The sequence below is a fragment of the Physella acuta genome, unplaced genomic scaffold (assembly GCF_028476545.2).
Source record: "Physella acuta isolate Inbredline_101_S28 unplaced genomic scaffold, ASM2847654v3 ptg000897l, whole genome shotgun sequence".
NCBI classification, from domain to species: domain Eukaryota; kingdom Metazoa; phylum Mollusca; class Gastropoda; family Physidae; genus Physella; species Physella acuta.
Window position 1 is genome coordinate 360920 of NW_026732414.1, and position 20485 is coordinate 381404.

The 20485-nt window shown below is 36.7% G+C and overlaps 3 protein-coding genes across 7 annotated transcripts; 1 reads left to right on the forward strand and 2 right to left on the reverse strand.

Moving 5' to 3' along the window:
* Positions 1-1577: 1577 nt before the first annotated feature.
* LOC131952994 (thioredoxin domain-containing protein 17) lies at positions 1578-3584 on the reverse strand. 2 transcript variants are annotated; one of them, XM_059315971.1, is made up of 4 exons: positions 3368-3584; positions 2848-2926; positions 2352-2433; positions 1578-1757 (listed from the first exon to the last, which is right to left on the reverse strand). In XM_059315971.1, the coding sequence occupies exons 1-4, from the start codon at positions 3522-3524 to the stop codon at positions 1614-1616; spliced, it is 462 nt and encodes a 153-aa protein (XP_059171954.1). In that variant the 5' UTR covers positions 3525-3584; the 3' UTR covers positions 1578-1613. The 2 variants fall into 2 exon arrangements, with proteins under 2 accessions (XP_059171954.1, XP_059171953.1); XM_059315970.1 differs by having other exon boundaries at positions 2848-2929.
* Positions 3585-4006: 422 nt separating this feature from the next.
* LOC131952984 (general transcription factor IIH subunit 3) lies at positions 4007-12663 on the reverse strand. 3 transcript variants are annotated; one of them, XM_059315956.1, is made up of 13 exons: positions 12599-12663; positions 11564-11598; positions 10426-10508; positions 8945-9051; positions 8442-8572; positions 7772-7858; positions 7377-7435; positions 6144-6218; positions 5969-6022; positions 4983-5051; positions 4679-4814; positions 4469-4505; positions 4007-4103 (listed from the first exon to the last, which is right to left on the reverse strand). In XM_059315956.1, the coding sequence occupies exons 2-13, from the start codon at positions 11577-11579 to the stop codon at positions 4046-4048; spliced, it is 912 nt and encodes a 303-aa protein (XP_059171939.1). In that variant the 5' UTR covers positions 11580-11598; positions 12599-12663; the 3' UTR covers positions 4007-4045. The 3 variants fall into 3 exon arrangements, with proteins under 3 accessions (XP_059171939.1, XP_059171938.1, XP_059171936.1); XM_059315955.1 differs by having other exon boundaries at positions 12500-12657; XM_059315953.1 differs by having other exon boundaries at positions 12471-12657.
* Positions 12664-12754: 91 nt separating this feature from the next.
* Positions 12755-20167, forward strand: LOC131952986 (17-beta-hydroxysteroid dehydrogenase 14). 2 transcript variants are annotated; one of them, XM_059315960.1, is made up of 10 exons: positions 12755-12862; positions 14589-14627; positions 15535-15632; positions 15832-15898; positions 16378-16469; positions 16892-16996; positions 17395-17462; positions 18302-18398; positions 19464-19659; positions 19727-20167. In XM_059315960.1, the coding sequence occupies exons 1-9, from the start codon at positions 12769-12771 to the stop codon at positions 19614-19616; spliced, it is 813 nt and encodes a 270-aa protein (XP_059171943.1). In that variant the 5' UTR covers positions 12755-12768; the 3' UTR covers positions 19617-19659; positions 19727-20167. The 2 variants fall into 2 exon arrangements, with proteins under 2 accessions (XP_059171943.1, XP_059171942.1); XM_059315959.1 differs by having other exon boundaries at positions 19464-20167.
* Positions 20168-20485: the final 318 nt, after the last annotated feature.

The following is a 20485-nucleotide window of genomic DNA, read 5'->3' on the forward strand; positions in this document are numbered from 1 at the left end:
ACATGCAGACACAAACAGGTGACCACACCTTCACAAGCAGACACAAACAGCTGACCACACCTTCACATACAGACACAAACAGGTGACCACACCTTCACATGCAGACACAAACAGCTGACCACACCTTCACATGCAGACACAAACAGGTGACCACACCTTCACAAGCAGACACAAACAGCTGACCACACCTTCACATACAGACACAAACAGCTGACCACACCTTCACATGCAGACACAAACAGGTGACCACACCTTCACATGCAGACACAAACAGCTGACCACACCACACCTTCACATGCAGACACAAACAGCTGACCACACCTTCACATGCAGACACAAACAGCTGACCACACCTTCACATACAGACACAAACAGCTGACCACACCACACCTTCACATGCAGACACAAACAGCTGACCACACCTTCACATACAGACACAAACAGCTGACCACACCACACCTTCACATGCAGACACAAACAGCTGACCACACCACACCTTCACATGCAGACACAAACAGGTGACCACACCTTCACATGCAGACACAAACAGCTGACCACACCTTCACATACAGACACAAACAGCTGACCACACCACACCTTCACATGCAGACACAAACAGCTGACCACACCTTCACATGCAGACACAAACAGCTGACCACACCTTCACATACAGACACAAACAGCTGACCACACCACACCTTCACATGCAGACACAAACAGCTGACCACACCTTCACATACAGACACAAACAGCTGACCACACCACACCTTCACATGCAGACACAAACAGCTGACCACACCTTCACATGCAGACACAAACAGGTGACCACACCTTCACAAGCAGACACAAACAGCTGACCACACCTTTACATACAGACACAAACAGGTGACCACACCTTCACATGCAGACACAAACAGCTGACCACACCTTTACATGCAGACACAAACAGGTGACCACACCTTCACATACAGACACAAACAGCTGACCACACCTTTACATACAGACACAAACAACTGACCACACCTTCACATGCAGACACAAACAGGTGACCACACCTTCACATGCAGACACAAACAGCTGACCACACCTTCACATGCAGACACAAACAGGTGACCACACCTTCACATGCAGACACAAACAGGTGACCACACCTTCACATGCAGACACAAACAGCTGACCACACCTTCACATGCAGACACAAACAGGTGAACTCTATCTTTGTAGTGATAAAATACATGTGCCATTATAGTTCAAATAAAAAAGATTAATAAAAACCAAATGACGATAATGCAATACAGAGTTTAAAAGATAAAATACATCAAATTAAAACAATTCACTTTGTGTTGTGTGTCATCCCAGCCATACAACCAGAGAGCTGTCAACCCATGCCATACCTTACAACCAGAGCTGTCAACCCATGCCATACATTACAACCAGTGAGCTGAATTGCTTACTGGTGGTTTTTTATTACAACCTGTCATTTCTCTACTTGGCTAATCTGACAAAAAATGTATCCAAACTATCAAGTGTACAATTTTCAAACACTAAAAAATATAGTTAAAAAACCTTTCTGTTGTACACTTGTACTTGTTTTATTTTTTGTGAGTGGGAGTTTACTGAACATTTTCTTGTGGTGTGTAGCCAAAGGTAGTGAGTGAGGGGGGTGGTATCAATTTGACGGGCTCCTCCTCGTCTTCCTCGAACATCATCTGGACCAAATCTTCACTCAGACACTGCTTCTCTTCAAGCTTCTTGGGCTGAAAGGTTTAGTATTCATCAGCTCACAGCTCAAGACATTCACACATAGATTAGCTCACAGCTCAAGACATTCACACATAGATTAGCTCACAGCTTAAGACATTCACACATAGATTAGCTCACAGCTCAAGACATTCACACATAGATTAGCTCACAGCTAAAGACATTCACAGATCGATTAGCTCACAGCACAAGACATTCACACATAGATTAGCTCACAGCTAAAGACATTCACACATTGATTATCTCACAGCTCAAGACATTCACACATAGATTAGCTCACAGCTCAAGACATTCACACATTGATTAGCTCACAGATGTTTGAACTTGTTTTTGTAGGAGCTGTTTGAATGTTCAACTTTTCACAAAAACTTTTTTTAGTGAAATTTGCAACCTTATTTTTACTGCATCAACGCACAAAAAAATCTGGTTATCTACCCAATCAGTGGCTCTCCAGGTTTTACACGTTGGAACATTTTACCCGTGCTACTCAGTTGGAACATCTAAGAATAGTTTTTAGAAATGAATGCCCAGTAAACCTACATTTTTTTCTCAACTGTGTAAGATTAGAATAATAAATTGCTTGAACTTACTGTTCCAATTTTGATGAGTGTGGGTATGTAGCGCAAGTTCAACTCTGGATCTTTTCTAAACTCATTGGATGGGTTACTCCAGCTGCAGCAGGTTTGTAGTGGGGGAAAAAATTATTATCTCAAATCAAAATGTTGCGTTCCTTCACCAAACATTGAAATATTTTATAATTATATTATAAAGCTCTTTTTTTTTTAAACTAGCTGCTAAACTTGGTTAAGGAATTTTTTTACTAACATTGCAATATGTACTACAAATTGCACAAAACCTACAGCGGCACTACAACGTATGATAATGGCGTTGTAGCACAACATATAGAAGTCATGCTATAGACTTACACTTACTACAATCTGTTGCCAACACTACAACGTATGATGACGGCATTGTAGCACAACATATACAAGTTGCATGAAAGACTTACTACAATCTGTCGCCAACACTACAACGTATGATGACGGCATTGTAGCACAACATATACAAGTTGCATGAAAGACTTACTACAATCTGTCGCCAACACTACAACGTATGATGACGGCATTGTTGGACAACAAGTGAAGGTTACGGTCTATCACTGGTTCTGCTGTGTAGAAAAAAGAGCTGTTACAATACAAGTCTTCTAGTGGTGGGCTAGTTTGTCACAAGACACATGTCTAGTGGTGGGCTAGTTTGTCACAAGACACATGTCTAGTGGTGGGCTAGTTTGTCACAAGACACATTGGCGACACCTGTCTCAACCATTTGATCTAGTCAGTGGTCAATGAATTCATACCTTCCACAGTGTCTGACCATTTGATCTAGTCAGTGGTCAATGAATTCATACCTTCCAGTGTCTGACCATTTGATCTAGTCAGTGGTCAATGAATTCATACCTTCTAGTGTCTGACCATTTGATCTAGTCAGTGGTCAATGAATTCATACCTTCCACAGTGTCTGACCATTTGATCTAGTCAGTGGTCAATGAATTCATACCTTCCAGTGTCTGACCATTTGATCTAGTCAGTGGTCAATGAATTCCTACCTTCCACACAGTCAGGACACCAGCTTTGACCATTCTCATCATTGGATCCACTAAACAGGACAAATATATGACCTGAATCTATTTCATTGAGAACAGTTTTTAATGCTGCATAACCTTGAACCTCAAATGTTCTAAATTTAGCATTCTCCTGTTCCATGATTACTTTTGACTGTGATCTTTAAACCTGTGTACCAAGTAGCAAGGATTAAAAGATGTCTTGCTTCCTGTTCAGCAGAGTAGTGCTGATTGGTGCGAACTTGTGCTACAAAGTTACCTTTTTGGTGTATGTACACAATTTATTGTAGTAGGCTTATTGACACCAGCAAAAATCTTGAAATTAGTTGAAAGGCCCATTGAATATTTTTAAAAATTATGTACTATATTAAAATAAATATAGTTATAAAATCTTACTGTACGTTTTTAGTATTTTTGGTAACTAAAAAAAAATTGAAAAAAAAAAAAGCCTAAAACAATTTGTTTTCATTTTGTCACTGAAAATGGGGCTGAGATAAAAGCCAAGGGTGTAGTCCTGGCTACACAGTGACTAGAACTCAATGATTGGACTCTCTAGACCCTCAGTCTGCTATACAAGTGTATACTTATGATAAAACACAATTAACATCAACTACGGTTCATGTATATTTACAGATTTAATTATGCAAACAATTATGATCAATCTTAAATCTTTTTTTTCTTTTTTAAAATTTTCTGTGGTCCTAGAATCTTGAACGTTGTCCTGTAAAAAAAAAAAGTCAACTTATGACAACTGCTTGCTGATGGTGTTAAAACTAATCAAAATTAGTAAACTGAACATTGACAGACTTTCTTAATAGCAATTCAAATATAAACAACCTCAGATAATTGATAGACTAACTGGCAAGTCAAATATGACCAACAGATAGTTGACTAACTGGCAAGTCAAATATGACCAACAGATAGTTGACTAACTGGCAAGTCAGATATGACCAACAGATAGTTGACAGACTAACTGGCAAGTCAAATATGACCAACAGATAGTTGACTAACTGGCAAGTCAGATATGACCAACAGATAATTGACAGACTAACTGGCAAGTCAGATATAATTTGTTGAGTGACTTACTGACAGGTGGAGCAGATGGGGCTGAAGGTGCAATAAACTGAAATAAAAAAAATTTATGAACGGTTCAGTTGGCTCAATCCTCAGATTACATAGACACAAGATTTATTTAGTTTACATGTCAGATGTAAGATAACAAACAATTCTTTTAGATTACATGTATTGATGTAAGATTACAGAGAGACAGATGATCCAAATAAAAAGGTAACTGACTAGACAGACAAACAGAGCAGACGTAGCCGATGTCTATGAGATTCCTGTGGCAGAAACATGCAGCTCTGTAATCCACTTGGGCACGGGGAGGTAAAGCCAGCTTTGATCGAGTGCTCGGGTCAGGTAGAAACACCCACTGAAGAATTAAAATAAAACACATTGAAACTGATGGACTATAGCAAAATGGAACAGTTTTAGATATAGTACCTTAAAACATAAAGACATGTTACAAACTTACAATCAGGAAAAAATGGAACAGTTTTAGATCTAGTACGTTTAAACATAAGACATGTTACAAACTTACAATCAGGTACTGTAACAAGCCCATTGGCTGCGGAATTTTTAAGTAGACTCCACCAGTTATGTCACATGCCTGAAAAGATTTGAGGTACTGATAGTTCAACAAGTTAAACCTTTCCGACCCAATCCAGGAAATCTGGAGTGTTAAGGTGTATAACATCACTCCATCAAAGTGTCATTACTGTGGTTATTTGCTTCAGAGTTTTATTTTCTCCTATATATAACCCAAGAGGTGCCTTTTAGAGCCAAATATTCTATCCTCAGTGAAAATTAGCAGCTTTCTAATGATACTTTTATTTGATATTTGTAAATCAAACAATTTTATTTTTCTAGACTCCCTGAACATTGTTAACAAAAAAGAAAAGTCCATTTCCTGGATAATACCATAAAAGTATAATGGTTTCTAAAATCTTTTCTCTTAAATGAAAATCATTTTACCAGGGCAGTAAAGGGTTAACTCATTTGCTTCTAAAGCCTAAACAAGAAATGGTTTTTCTTGAATTATTTATTAAATAGGACCAAGTTAGTGATGGAAACTGGCGTAAGTATCTACTGTGTATACCTGAAGCAACTCACCTGTTTTTTGTGTATACCTGAAGCAACTCACCTGTTTGTGTGAAGCAACTCACCTGTTTGTGTATACCTGAAGCAACTCACCTGTTTGTGTGAAACAACTCACCTGTTTGTGTATACCTGTAGCAACTCACCTGTTTGTGTATACCTGAAGCAACTCACCTGTTTGTGTACACCTGAAACAACTCACCTGTTTGTGTGAAGCAACTCACCTGTTTGTGTATACCTGTAGCAACTCACCTGTTTGTGTATACCTGAAGCAACTCACCTGTTTGTGTACACCTGAAGCAACTCACCTGTTTGTGTGAAACAACTCACCTGTTTGTGTATACCTGTAGCAACTCACCTTTTGTGTGAAGCAACTCACCTGTTTGTGTGAAGCAACTCACCTGTTTGTGTATACCTGAAGCAACTCACCTGTTGAAGCAAGCCGGACTCAGCATCCAGTATGCATGCATCTATCACGATGTTCTGTAGGGGGGGGGGGATGACAAAGTCCCAAATTTAGAAATTATTTTAGCTATATTTGATCTAGTTTACAATGTTTGGTCAGGGTTCATACAGTTTTTAGCTGGACAAAAAAACTTCAAACCTGTTTTTGGGCAGTGAAGACAGCATTCATAAAGTTCATGTACTGAGAGGGGCAGTCCTCAGATCCTTTGATCACCTGTAGAGATGAGACACATGTTGACAGCATGAGACACATATTGACAGCATGAGACACATGTTGACAGCATGAGACACAGGTTGACAGCATGAGACACATATTGACAGCATGAGACACATATTGACAGCATGAGACACATATTGACAGCATGAGACACATATTGACAGCATGAGACACAGGTTGACAGCATGAGACACAGGTTGACAGCACGAGACACATATTGACAGCATGAGACACATGTTGACAGCATGAGACACATATTGACAGCATGAGACACATATTGACAGCATGAGACACATATTGACAGCATGAGACACAAGTTGACAGCATGAGACACAGGTTGACAGCATGAGACACATATTGACAGCATGAGACACATATTGACAGCATGAGACACATATTGACAGCATGAGACACATATTGACAGCATGAGACACATATTGACAGCATGAGACACATGTTGACAGCATGAGACACAGGTTGACAGCATGAGACACATATTGACAGCATGAGACACATATTGACAGCATGAGACACATATTGACAGCATGAGACACATGTTGACAGCATGAGACACATGTTGACAGCATGAGACACATGTTGACAGCATGAGACACATATTGACAGCATGAGACACATATTGACAGCATGAGACACATGTTGACAGCATGAGACACAGGTTGACAGCATGAGACACATGTTGACAGCATGAGACACATGTTGACAGCATGAGACACATATTGACAGCATGAGACACATGTTGACAGCATGAGACACATATTGACAGCATGAGACACATATTGACAGCATGAGACACATATTGACAGCATGAGACACATATTGACAGCATGAGACACATATTGACAGCATGAGACACATATTGACAGCACGAGACACATATTGACAGCACGAGACACATATTGACAGCATGAGACACATATTGACAGCATGAGACACATATTGACAGCATGAGACACATGTTGACAGCATGAGACACATATTGACAGCATGAGACACATATTGACAGCATGAGACACATATTGACAGCATGAGACACATATTGACAGCATGAGACACATGTTGACAGCATGAGACACAGGTTGACGTCAGGCCCATTCAAACACAAAACTTCAAAAATTGAGTGACTGCAAGTCTTACCAGCATACGAGCAGACAAAGTTTCTCCAATAGGACACTCTTTCTCAAGTCTGTGGATATCTCAACTGTGTTAAGTTGTTTTTGTTATCTTTAAATGTCAGTCAGTAGTCCAAGGACTTTACACACACAACAACAGGGGCTTTACTGACACACACACAACAACAGGGGCTTTACACAACAGGGACAAGTGTCAATAAGAAAACTGGCCAGATATGTGCAGAAACTCGGTCATTCAGTTCTGCTGGCAACAAATCACCTAATAAAGCTATTTAAAAAAACTCTGGTCATTTTCAGTCGAGTGTTTCAAGGCTTAAGGTGACAAGTGTCATGACATATCTAATGGCATCCTGCCACATGTCATGTCAAGCAGCCATGTACCACCAAGGTCAAGGATACAGCAGAGAGCTTTACACATGGCCCCTGCCAGCAGTGAGTCACTGGGTCCCTCCATCAGCTCGTACATCTCGTCCATCTTCTCCTTATCTGGGGAAACACAATGGCTGACACTAGGACTTCACACAACAAGGACCTTATGCAACAAAAACCTAACATGATAACAAGGACATAACATGACAACAAGGACCTAATGCAACAAGGACCTAACATGACAACAAGGACCTAACATGACAACAAGGACCTAACATGACAACAAGGACCTAACATGACAACAAGGACCTAACATGACAACAAGGACCTAACATGACAACAAGGACCTAACATGACAACAAGGACCTAACATGACAACAAGGACCTAACATGACAACAAGGACCTAACATGACAACAAGGACCTAACATGACAAGGGTCTAACATGACAACAAAGACCTAATGCAACAAGGACCTAACATGACAACAAGGACCTAACATGACAACAAGGACCTAACATGACAACAAGGACCTAACATGACAACAAGGACCTAACATGACAACAAGGACCTAACATGACAACAAGGACCTAAATGATAACAAGGACCTAATGCAACAAGGACCTAACATAACAACAAAGACCTAATGCAACAAGGACCTAACATGACAAGTCAGGACACCGTGGGGTGAGAGTTTTCTACCTGCAGCAATCAGCTGCTTGATTTGTGACTTGAGTTGACTTTCAACTTGACTGAAGAGCTCGTACTGTCCGTCATCAGGTAATTTTACCAATCTTTTGTTTGATGATTCAGGTAAGGGATACAAGAATTCACTGCAGACGAACAATCTGCTCATTAGTTGTGTTTTATGTTATCATTATTTTCAACCAAAACTGTTATTACATTTTTCTAATTAATAACAAATTATGTTATTTGTAATGAACATGTAGTAAATAATGGTAGAGTAATTTCTATAAACTCATTTTAACAGACTAATTGTAAAATGTGAAATTATACAGATAAATAAAAGCAAAGTTTTAAGATGGTAACATTTTTTTCAACTGATGACAGTTTTAGGATGGTAGGAAATGGAAGTGAGCTGACAGTTTTAGGATGGTAGGGAATGTGAGTGAGCTGACAGTTTTAGGATGGTAGGAAATGGAAGTGAGCTGACAGTTTTAGGATGGTAGGAAATGTGAACTGACCAGTGGTCTGTGTGAGCAGCAATGACAGCCAGCTTGTTTCTGTGTGTCAACATGAGGTGGGAGTTGGCCAGGACAATTACACTGTCAACACAGTGGCTCAGGCTCAGCTGGAGATTAAATAAATGCCAGGTGGCCAAACTGTCATGACAAACACATGCCAGATGGCCAAACTGTCATGACAAACACATGCCAGGTGGCCAAACTGTCATGATAACACATGCCAGATGGCCAAACTGTCATGATAACACATGCCAGATGGCCAAACTGTCATGATAAACACATGCCAGATGGCCAAACTGTCATGACAAACACATGCCAGGTGGCCAAACTGTCATGATAACACATGCCAGATGGCCAAACTGTCATGACAATCACATGCCAGATGGCCAAACTGTCATGACAAACACATGCCAGGTGGCCAAACTGTCATGATAAACACATGCCAGATGGCCAAACTGTCATGATAAACACATGCCAGGTGGCCAAACTGTCATGATTAAAACACATGCCAGATGGCCAAACTGTCATGATAAACACATGCCAGGTGGCCAAACTGTCATGATAAACACATGCCAGATGGCCAAACTGTCATGATTAAAACACATGCCAGATGGCCAAACTGTCATGATTAAAACACATGCCAGATGGCCAAACTGTCATGACAAACACATGCCAGATGGCCAAACTGTCATGATAAACACATGCCAGATGGCCAAACTGTAATGACAAACACATGCCAGATGGCCAAACTGTCATGATAAACACATGCCAGGTGGCCAAACTGTCATGATATACACATGCCAGATGGCCAAACTGTCATGATAAACACATGCCAGATGGCCAAACTGTCATGATTAAAACACATGCCAGATGGCCAAACTGTCATGATAAACACATGCCAGATGGCCAAACTGTCATGACAAACACATGCCAGATGGCCAAACTGTCATGATAAACACATGCCAGATGGCCAAACTGTCATGACAAACACATGCCAGATGGCCAAACTGTCATGATAAACACATGCCAGGTGGCCAAACTGTAATGATAAACACATGCCAGATGGCCAAACTGTCATGATAAACACATGCCAGGTGGCCAAACTGTCATGATAAACACATGCCAGATGGCCAAACTGTCATGATAAACACATGCCAGGTGGCCAAACTGTCATGATAAACACATGCCAGATGGCCAAACTGTCATGATTAAAACACATGCCAGATGGCCAAACTGTCATGATTAAAACACATGCCAGATGGCCAAACTGTCATGATAAACACATGCCAGATGGCCAAACTGTCATGACAAACACATGCCAGATGGCCAAACTGTCATGATAAACACATGCCAGGTGGCCAAACTGTCATGATAAACACATGCTAGATGGCCAAACTGTCATGATTAAAACACATGCCAGATGGCCACAAACAAACAGACAAACAATGAAACACCCAATTTAAACTGCACCACCACCATACCTGCTCATCAGTGACTCCTTTCTTCCCCCACCACACGGGATTTGTATCAATAATAATAACCAACAGGCTGTTATTTAGTTTATCTGCGGCAAAAAATTTTTTAGAAATTCATCAATTAACTTTGTTCTCCTACATCAATCAGTCACAAGTCATATGTAAATTATGACTCTATACAAATACATATGTAAATTATAAATCTATACATATGTAAATTACAACTCTATACATATGTAAATTACAACCCTATACTAGTATACATATGTAAATTATGACTCTATACATATGTAAATAATGACTCTATACAAATGTAAATTATGACTCTATACATATGTAAATAATGACTATATACAAATACTAATTCATATGTAAATTATGACTCTACATTGCAAAGTATATTTTAAAGTATCTAAATGACCCAAACACATTTAAATCTAGGAGCTGAAAAAAAACAGTGAAATGTTTCATTAATAATATAAAACCATTTGATTATTGCATGAATGGAGGCTATAAATTCTCACAACTAAACATGTAAAAAACTGTCTGCTAGTATGACAGCTCAACAGATACGGCAAACTAACAATGTAAAGAAAATAATGAATATTAAATGTCAGGTTACAAACAAATATAAAATTCTGTTATTAATTGTTTTTGATATGTAAACTAGCCAAAACTAGTATGTGAAAGAAAGGTGTCTCAATATATATAGGATAGGTATTAGGTAGGCTATATAATATATTAGTATATAATATGAGCCGACCCACGGCGTATCATACGCCGCTATTTAGTTGTTTTATTTTCTACTTTTCAGTAATTCATAATTTGTGAATTTGACAGTACCACTGCTGTCACTGAAAATATTTGCTTTAAAACACTATCAGTAAGTCGTTAAGGACAATATCCCCCCCTCCTTTCCCCCAACCCATACCCCCCCCCCCCCCCCGTGAGAGCAGCCTCCTCTTAGCTACCTCCCCTAAGTTTAAAATCGCTTCAAACTAAATTATCTGCCCCTAAACCCGGCTCTACGATTGTAAACATTTAGCGTGAACCACAGCTCACCAGTAATATATTATAGTATAGGCCTGTAGGCCTAATTTAATTATAATAATGAGATTACCAGTTTTAATTAAGTTTAGCCTACCTGTCATTGTAGACATCTAGATCTAGAATCTAGTACTGGAAGTAGATGTGGATGTAAGAACTAAAGATCTCTAGATTTTAGAATAGATCTCTCTCTACTAGATTAGATTTAACTACTTTCTCTAGAGATCTAGCTCATGAGGAGTCGAGTATAGCTGACACTACACTACTACAACAATTCTAGATCTAGATCTAGAAATCTAGATTTAGAGTGGGTAAAATCACGATATAGCGTCGGTTATTATTCCGGAACTGTACAGCAGTAAAAAACAGTAAAACTATGGCGTAGTCTGTCGAGCCGTTCCGGAAACCACCGGAAATACTGTAAACCATCATTTATTTGCCGCCATATTATTTTTAATACATAATGTTTAAAAATGTGCAAGGATTGATTTTAGTTGCATTTTAAATACTGTTTTGCTAATTATTTTGTATTTCTAATTATTTTAAGTGTATGTGCTAATTATTGCTGCTACTAAACATTATTCTAGATATTCTTACTACTTTTAACTTTAGTTAATCTAATCGTCTTATTTACTAACAGAACTAGAGCTGGTTGTCGCAAATCTTCTGCAGGTTTTTTCTGTTTCTTAAAAAAAAACATTAATTACTACACTCGACTTTATTAATAATATTTAGATTTACTAATTATTGCTATTTTTTTGTCAGTTAAACATTAAATTACGTTAAAACAATAATTTAATGCACCTGACTCTATTTTTATTTCACCGGTCAAATAAACTATGGTTTACAGTAACGAATGTTACCGAAACTCAACGAACATTACCCAATAATTTCCGACGCTATATCGTGATTTTACCTTAGAGTGCTAGAACTAGAATCAGTAGAATGACAAATTATTGAAATTATTTTCTCGAAATTATTAAATTAATCTTCTAGATCTAGACCTAAGTTTAAATTAGTTTTAAAACTTCACGGCATTTAGATCTAGATCTAATTAGTATTTAGATCTTGATTCTTGATCTAAATCTAGTCTCTAGCGGCTATTGCAATCAAGCTTTGTATTGAACGCAACATGTATTTGACTCAAAATATTTGAAAACTGTAAAGTTGTAGAATCTAGATCTATTTCGTTCCACATAGCCTAGCCTACAAACTTTTTTATTTTCAAAAGTTGACCTAGATTAAACCTAGATCTATATTTAGCAGCAAAACAAGCATTATCATGTGATCAAAATATACAAAATGGCGATGCCCCTGGCTTTACGATACAAGGATAAAGTTGTCATTGTTACTGGAGGTGCTTCGGGAATTGGTTATGGGATTGTCAAAACATTTGGTAGGTAGAATCTAGAAGCTTAGTGACATTTTTTTAGAATAGTAGAACTAGATCTAGAATGTAGATATAGACCCCCGTCTGACAGGAGTGGATACACTCGACGCAACGACACTCTTCTTAAGTTCTTAACTGACTTAAGTCTTACTTAAGTTCACTTAACTCTACTTACTACTTACTACTACTTAGTACTTACTAACTACTACCTAAGTTACTAACTCTACAGTACTAGTCTACTGCTTCTCTCTAGTCACTCAAATCTCTGTGTGTGTGAGTACAGTTACAATTAGTCAATTATATTATAAATCAATATTCAATAGAATAGTGCCGAGTCTAAGCGCAGATGTCTGTGGGTGTGTTTGTCTTTTTTGTTTGCATAAATTAACTACCTACTACACCTGTCATCCGATCGCCATGACACTCCTAGGCCTAGGAATGGTTCTGCAAAAAAAAATTAAAAAATTCTAATTTTGGAGGAGAGGTATTCCTGCAGTCAGGTGCAATTTATCACCCAGATTTCCTTAGTGGCTATCTTAGCACATGAGATCAGCACAAGGAGTCAAGACTTGCAACAAGAGCATCTTTAACTTTAGCACTCTGGTGTTCCATGACCCATAGCACACCAGGCTTTCCTATGAGTACTATGGAATGGTGCCTATATTTGTTTTAAGAGCACCCTACACTAGGGGCAAGGTGGGATACTACATTTGAGGACTAAACTGAACCAGGGTTGCATCTCCACCATTACAGATGGTGATTAACATACACTCAAAGCTTTCATACACAGCACATTTTTGTGCATCTGGGTGGTAGTGTGGGTGACCTGTGACCCAATAACTGAGATCGAAGAAATCTAGCTCTGGCCTTGTTTACATTCAAATAACTCAGTTTTAGAAAAAAAAGTCATACCTCTAAAAGTTCATGATTTTTAACGTATATATAAAACCCTTATAAAATATTTCGTCACTCTGGTATGAAGGACTAAACTCCAGCAACACAAGACATGTGTGCTCATATTAAATGTATCATTGAATACATTTTTGTTCTGCACATTTTCTCCTGATGACCGATGTCTATAAAGTCACTGACCAGTCATAATATTGCATTATGCAATAATAACAAAGTTAATTTAAAAATCATAGCATTAATCTAATACTAATAATCATAAATATTCCTGTTACACTGTTTAGTTTTAACAGCCCCCCTGCCCAATATAATTTTTTTCTTGGTGTCATGGCTGCCCACTCCCAGTTGTGTCTCAAGGGGATATAACCACAACTATATTATTTTGCCAAATATATTGAGTTTTTTCCCTTTGCAATCTACAAGCCTGTTAGTCCTTAAATAACACATAACTACATTCCTGCCAAGGTATTTAAATATGTAAATCTTACAAGGGTCTCACCATGGTAGTAGTGTGCTGGTCATTTTTTTCTGTTTGTGCCCAAGACACATCCATGGCAGATGAAGTAGAGCTCAACATGTTTAAAGACCTCGGCATAGAAGGGGATAGTGTGGTCAGTACTATGCCCAGAAGTGAGTCAGGTGCCCATCAGAGCTGGGTGGACCAGAGTCAGGCACCCATTAAGTCATTAGCTCTACAATTTGACCACGCCCTGTCATGAAGCTGCTGAAAAATCCAATCGATTATTTTATAGTTGCAAAATGTTTTTGTTAGACTGCTGTTGTAGTCATGAAAACTAACTTTGTATTTTTACTTTTTCTGTAGTTCTCAATGGATCTAAAGTTGTATTCTGTGATGTCCAAGGTAAGCTTTCAACTGATCCTGGTTCTGACCAGCAAACTGACAAGTCAAATTATTCCTCCTGCATAGAAGTACATTTAGTATGTCATTATTTTTAATGATTGAACCTTAATTTTTACAAGAGTTTCTTGCAACTTTAAAATTCCTTTTTGATATAGACAGTGAAAAAAGTGCTCAGTGACAGGTTGATGAAAGACTTAAATCTATCTAGTCACTCAATAATACTCAATATATATGTGTTAACATTTTTAAAAATTATTAGAATATGTTGGATATTATGTTGATTTAAAAATTTAGATTTTTATTATGACTGGACTTGAAAACTTGTATGTAGCCAGAAAAATATTTATCAACACTATTTGTCTCCATGGGGATGGGTATCATTCAAGACTGTTGTAGAAAACTTGGATGGGTATCATTCAAGACTGTTGTAGAGAACTTGGATGGGTATCATTCAAGACTGTTGTAGAAAACTTGGATGGGTATCATTCAAGACTGTTGTAGAAAACTTGGATGGGTATCATTCAAGACTGTTGTAGAAAACTTGGATGGGTATCATTCAAGACTGTTGTAGAAAACTTGGATGGGTATCATTCAAGACTGTTGTAGAAAACTTGGATGGGTATCATTCAAGACTGTTGTAGAAAACTTGGATGGGTATCATTCAAGACTTTTGTAGAGAACTTGGATGGGTATCATTCAAGACTGTTGTAGAAAACTTGGATGGGTAGCATTCAAGACTGTTGTAGAAAACTTGGATGGGTATCATTCAAGCCTGTTGTAGAAAACTTGGATGGGTATCATTCAAGCCTGTTGTAGAAAACTTGGATGGGTATCATTTAAGACTGTTGTAGAGAACTTGGATGGGTATCATTCAAGACTGTTGTAGAGAACTTGCTCATGTTTTCAGAGTCACTTGGAGCAGCTGTAGAAGGGGAGCTAAATGCTATGGGACCTGGTGTTTGTAAGTTTGTCGCGTGTGACGTCAGCAAAGAAGATCAAGTTGAGGTTGGTATTGCATTCATATTTTATAAGACCAATGTTGTCACAGCTTAAAAATCTTCATATAGCTTTAGTTGTATTTACTTTGGGATTGTTATAAATATTTGTATAGCTAAATTTGTATTTGCATGGGATTGTTATAAATATTTGTATAGCTTTAGTTGTATTTGAAATGGGATTGTCTAGAATTATTTATCTTTTACAGAATGTCATAAATACAGCTGTTAAAAACTACAGTAGAATTGATTGTTTGGTTAATAATGCAGGAATTCGTAAGTAAATGAACACTGATTACAGTTAAAAAATGAACATTGATTAGGTTTAGTAATGGAACATAGATGATGTTTAAGGATTATAAGAGTTTGTAAAGTAAAATAAAACATTGAAATCTTAATTTTCTAGTTAGAGCAAAAAACAGTTGTAAAATAGAATGTAATGTTTCAGTCAATACTCATGATTTATTTGAGTAAGTTTTAATAGTGCATTTCAAGTTTCTATTTTGATAAGCTTTAAAAAATAGTTTGTGGAAAAAAAATGTTTTCAGGTATAAATTTTTGATGACAAAGCGCCCACATAATTATTATCTTTGACCACAGACCCCCACATAATAAATATGTTTGACCACAGACCCCCACATAATAAATATGTTTGACCACAGACCCCCACATAATAAATATGTTTGACCACAGACCCCTACATAATAAATATGTTTGACCACAGACCTCCACATAATAAATATGTTTGACCACAGACCCCCCACACAAGTCCATTGATGGGTTCTCCTGTGAAGACTTTAGACGCACCTTTGATATAAATGTCTTGGGCTTCTTCTCAGCCTCAAAAGTAAGTTGTCTTTGTTATAACTTAACAACTGGCAGCTGGTCTTTGTTTTAACTTAACAACTGGCAGCTGGTCTTTGTTTTAACTTAACAACTGGCAGCTGGTCTTTGTTTTAACTTACCAACTGGCAGCTGGTCTTTGTTTTAACTTACCAACTGGCAGCTGGTCTTTGTTTTAACTTAACAACTGGCAGCTGGTCTTTGTTTTAACTTAACAACTGGCAGCTGGTCTTTGTTTTAACTTACCAACTGGCAGCTGTTCAACTTAAAACAATATCAGGTCAAAAATGTTTTGAGATCTATTTTCAAATAAAACCAACAACAACAAAAAAAAAATTGTTTCAAAACTTTATCCATCATATTGTATATTAATAGAACTGTTTGCCAAGTTTATCTGTAACTAGTTTGACCTCTAATTATTTTCAGTATGCCTTGCCATACCTGAGGAAAACACAGGGTAATATTATAAACAACAGCAGCCTAGTCTCATATATAGGTCAACCAGGGGCTGTAACTTATGCAGCCAGCAAGGTAAACTACTCACTTTTTTTTTCCTAACAATTCCCAGTCAACTTAATATTGTGAACCATCTTCATTACTTAATGTCTGCAAAATGTTGAGAAAAGCTTTTTTTACTAGTAGGCTGTCAGCTAATTTTTATTTTCTTATTGGTAACATATTTAAAAGCTTGTTACTATTAAAGCTTTTTTATTCTACTTTAAAGTATTCAGATATTGTAGTCCATGTTTATGTTCAATGCCTATCATGTCTAAAAATTGTTTGCGTGATATGACCTCTATCAGATCATTTAATAATAGCTCAACTTCTCTTATAGAGGTCACTCTACGTGAGCTCTATCTCAAATGACAACATTTGACTACACAAACAAAAAGACGCTATGACCTAAGTAAAAGCTTGTAATGTTCCAGGGTGCAATCACATCTATGACCAAAGCTTTGGCTATTGATGAGGCAAAGTACAACGTACGAGTCAACTCGTAAGTCAATCTCTCTTCACATTCAATTTGTAGCAATATTTGTTCCTAAATAAGTGATATGGAAAAATATTTTCCTCAAAGTTTAGTAGATACCAGTCATTTGACTAGTTGTTAAAACTACCTTGATAACATTCTGTTCAAATGTTGTTAAAACTACCTTGATAATATTCTGTTCAAATGTTAAAACTACCTTGATAACATTCTGTACAAATGTTGTTAAAACTACCTTGATAATATTCTGTTCAAATGTTAAAACTACCTTGATAACATTCTGTACAAATGTTGTTAAAACTACCTTGATAACATTCTGTTCAAATGTTGTTAAAACTACCTTGATAACATTCTGTACAAATGTTAAAACTACCTTGATAACATTCTGTACAAATGTTGTTAAAACTACCTTGATAACATTCTGTACAAATGTTAAAACTACCTTGATAACATTCTGTACAAATGTTAAAACTACCTTGATAACATTCTGTACAAATGTTGTTAAAACTACCTTGATAACATTCTGTACAAATGTTAAAACTACCTTGATAATATTCTGTTCAAATGTTAAAACTACCTTGATAACACTCTGTACAAATGTTAAAACTACCTTGATAACATTCTGTCCAAATGTTAAAACTACCTTGATAACACTCTGTACAAATGTTAAAACTACCTTGATAACATTCTGTCCAAATGTTGTTAAAACTACCTTGATAACATTCTGTACAAATGTTGTTAAAACTACCTTGATAACATTCTGTACAAATGTTGTTAAAACTACCTTGATAACATTCTGTACAAATGTTGTTAAAACTACCTTGATAACATTCTGTTCAAATGACCAGGTTTGCCCCAGGCAATATCTGGACACCTCTATGGGAACAGGCAGCCCTAGCATCCCCTGACTATCACACCTGTAGAAAACATGGAGAAGATGCGCAGGTGAGAAGCTTTTTATTTAGTTCGCACATCTGTTTGTTTGTGGGTTTGAGGAAAATCTTGTAACTCAATTTTGACCCTCTTTTAATGCAGCGATTTCGTTCAAACTTTCCAGATATGTTCCACATTGAAGACAATACAAATCTATCTGCTTTTTAATTTAATTAGATGTTTAATTAGTCATTCAAAATTAATTTAACAGTTTTGAGACTAAGAGGAAATAACAAAATTAAATCACTCGATAGATTACTATATTCAATAACAGAAGTGGAGATAGCTAGCTAGACACAATCACTTTTAACTGCTAGACGCAATCACCCCAACAGTCTATTGAGCTGTGGGTTACCCTGAATGTGTACAATTGTCGAGCCAGTCAATCTAGTGAAGGCTATTAGGGGCAGATAATAAAGTTTTTAAACTAGTTGAAACTTATGGGAGGTAGGAATAATTAAGAATTACTATCGTCTGTAAAATTTTGTCATGGACGGCTGAATTTTAAGCACCAGGTAATTGTCTTATAGATATCGCGAGCTACTGATGGTGTTTTCAAGCAAATATTTTTAGTCATGTTGACTTCATATATTAGGAATCACTAAAAAGTAGAAAATAAAACAAAGATAAAATTTTTTTTTTATAGCAACAAGCTTTTAAATTCAGTGAAAATTAGAAAATGAAACTAATAATCTGCTTTCTTTCATAAAAGCTTTGGTCTCTAAAATATGTAAAAGATCTCATAAATTACCAAAGCTTTTATGAACGAAAGCAGATTAGTTTTATATTCTTATTTTCAGTTAATTTAAAAGCTTGTTGCTATAAAATGTTTTTATACTTCTTTCATAAAATAATTGGTTTTCAATTTGTTTACAAAAAAGGTATAGTTTTATTTTTTTCTAGTTAGATATATTTTTTGTCCCAAATTCGACTTAAAACGGACCTATTCTGTACAGATGTTGACCTGAACTAAAAGTAGATCTTTTACAACTGGCTACAATTTTACAATTGTATTGTTGTGTTTGTTCAACATGAAGTATTTTAAATTGTTTAGTGTTTCATCATTTCAATCTGCAGTTAATTGGAAGATTTGGCACCGTAGAAGAGTGTGGATTAGTTTGTTTGTTCCTAGCAGCAGACGCCACCTTCTGCACTGGCATCAATATCAACGTCAGTGGTGGAGCAGAACTGGATTATGGGAATAAAAACAAAGTACGCCCTTCTGAGTAGTTTCCCTTGGAGTTTATTTTTGTAACAGTTTAAAATGGTTTAGGTAAACTTTTTTGTAAGTTTAAAATGGTTTAGGTTAAATTTTTTTTTAACAGTTTAAAATGGTTTAGGTAAACTTTTTTTGTAACAGTTTAAAATGGTTTAGGTAAACTTTTTTTGTAAGTTTAAAATGGTTTTGGTAAACTTTTTTTGTAACAGTTTAAAATGGTTTAGGTAAACTTTTTTTGTAACAGTTTTAAATGGTTTAGCTAAACTTTTTTTTATCCCTTATTACATTAGCTAATTTGTTTTTACTCGTTATTTATACATTTTTGACTACTATACATGCTTGAAAAAATTTTATACTGAATATTTTTAAAAATTATTGTTGTATTTTTACAATTGTTTTAAATCAAAAGTGATGCTATTTTGTTTTTACCTTTTGAATATTTTCTTGTAGGCTTGTTTTAAATTTTAATATTACATTTAATTTACGTCAGGGTTGTTCATAATCAGGCATCTCTTTTGTGGGCACTGCCAAGCTCACTCACCTCCTCCCCTCCCCATTAAATTTCAAAATTTCAAAGAAGTTTCAAATGCACCCCCCCCCCCCCCCCCCAAGATTGAGAAGAAAATTGTTGTAAAAAAAAAGTTCACAACTTCCAAAGATTTCACACTTCTGATATGTATGACTGTAATAATTAATCATGTTATGCGTTTTAAATATTTGATTTGAAATTATGCCCTTATTAATCATGTGTCCATCATTAATAATGTTTGCCCCCTTGCCATCCATTGACCAGTCCCCAAAGTCACAAGTTTATATGTTCTCACAAAATTCAATGTTGTATTTTTTGTAGCTGTATACAGCTCTTTAATAAGTCTTTCCC

Excerpts from the sequence above, each read along its gene's own strand:
- LOC131952994 (XM_059315970.1), bottom strand. The coding sequence starts at position 3,524 with ATGGAACAGGAGAATGCTAAATTTAGAACATTTGAGGTTCAAGGTTAT. Across the intron at positions 2,434-2,847 it reads AGTGTTGGCGACAGATTGTA|CTGGAGTAACCCATCCAATG; the intron begins GTAAGTCTTTCA and ends AACCTGCTGCAG. Across the intron at positions 1,758-2,351 it reads CACTCATCAAAATTGGAACA|CCCAAGAAGCTTGAAGAGAA; the intron begins GTAAGTTCAAGC and ends TAAACCTTTCAG.
- LOC131952984 (XM_059315956.1), bottom strand. Across the intron at positions 9,052-10,425 it reads AAGGAGTCACTGATGAGCAG|CTGAGCCTGAGCCACTGTGT; the intron begins GTATGGTGGTGG and ends TTTAATCTCCAG. Across the intron at positions 7,436-7,771 it reads CATGTGTAAAGCTCTCTGCT|ATATCCACAGACTTGAGAAA; the intron begins GTATCCTTGACC and ends AACACAGTTGAG.
- LOC131952986 (XM_059315959.1), top strand. The coding sequence starts at position 12,769 with ATGGCGATGCCCCTGGCTTTACGATACAAGGATAAAGTTGTCATTGTT. Across the intron at positions 15,899-16,377 it reads GGTTAATAATGCAGGAATTC|ACCCCCCACACAAGTCCATT; the intron begins GTAAGTAAATGA and ends GTTTGACCACAG. Across the intron at positions 18,399-19,463 it reads AACATGGAGAAGATGCGCAG|TTAATTGGAAGATTTGGCAC; the intron begins GTGAGAAGCTTT and ends TTCAATCTGCAG.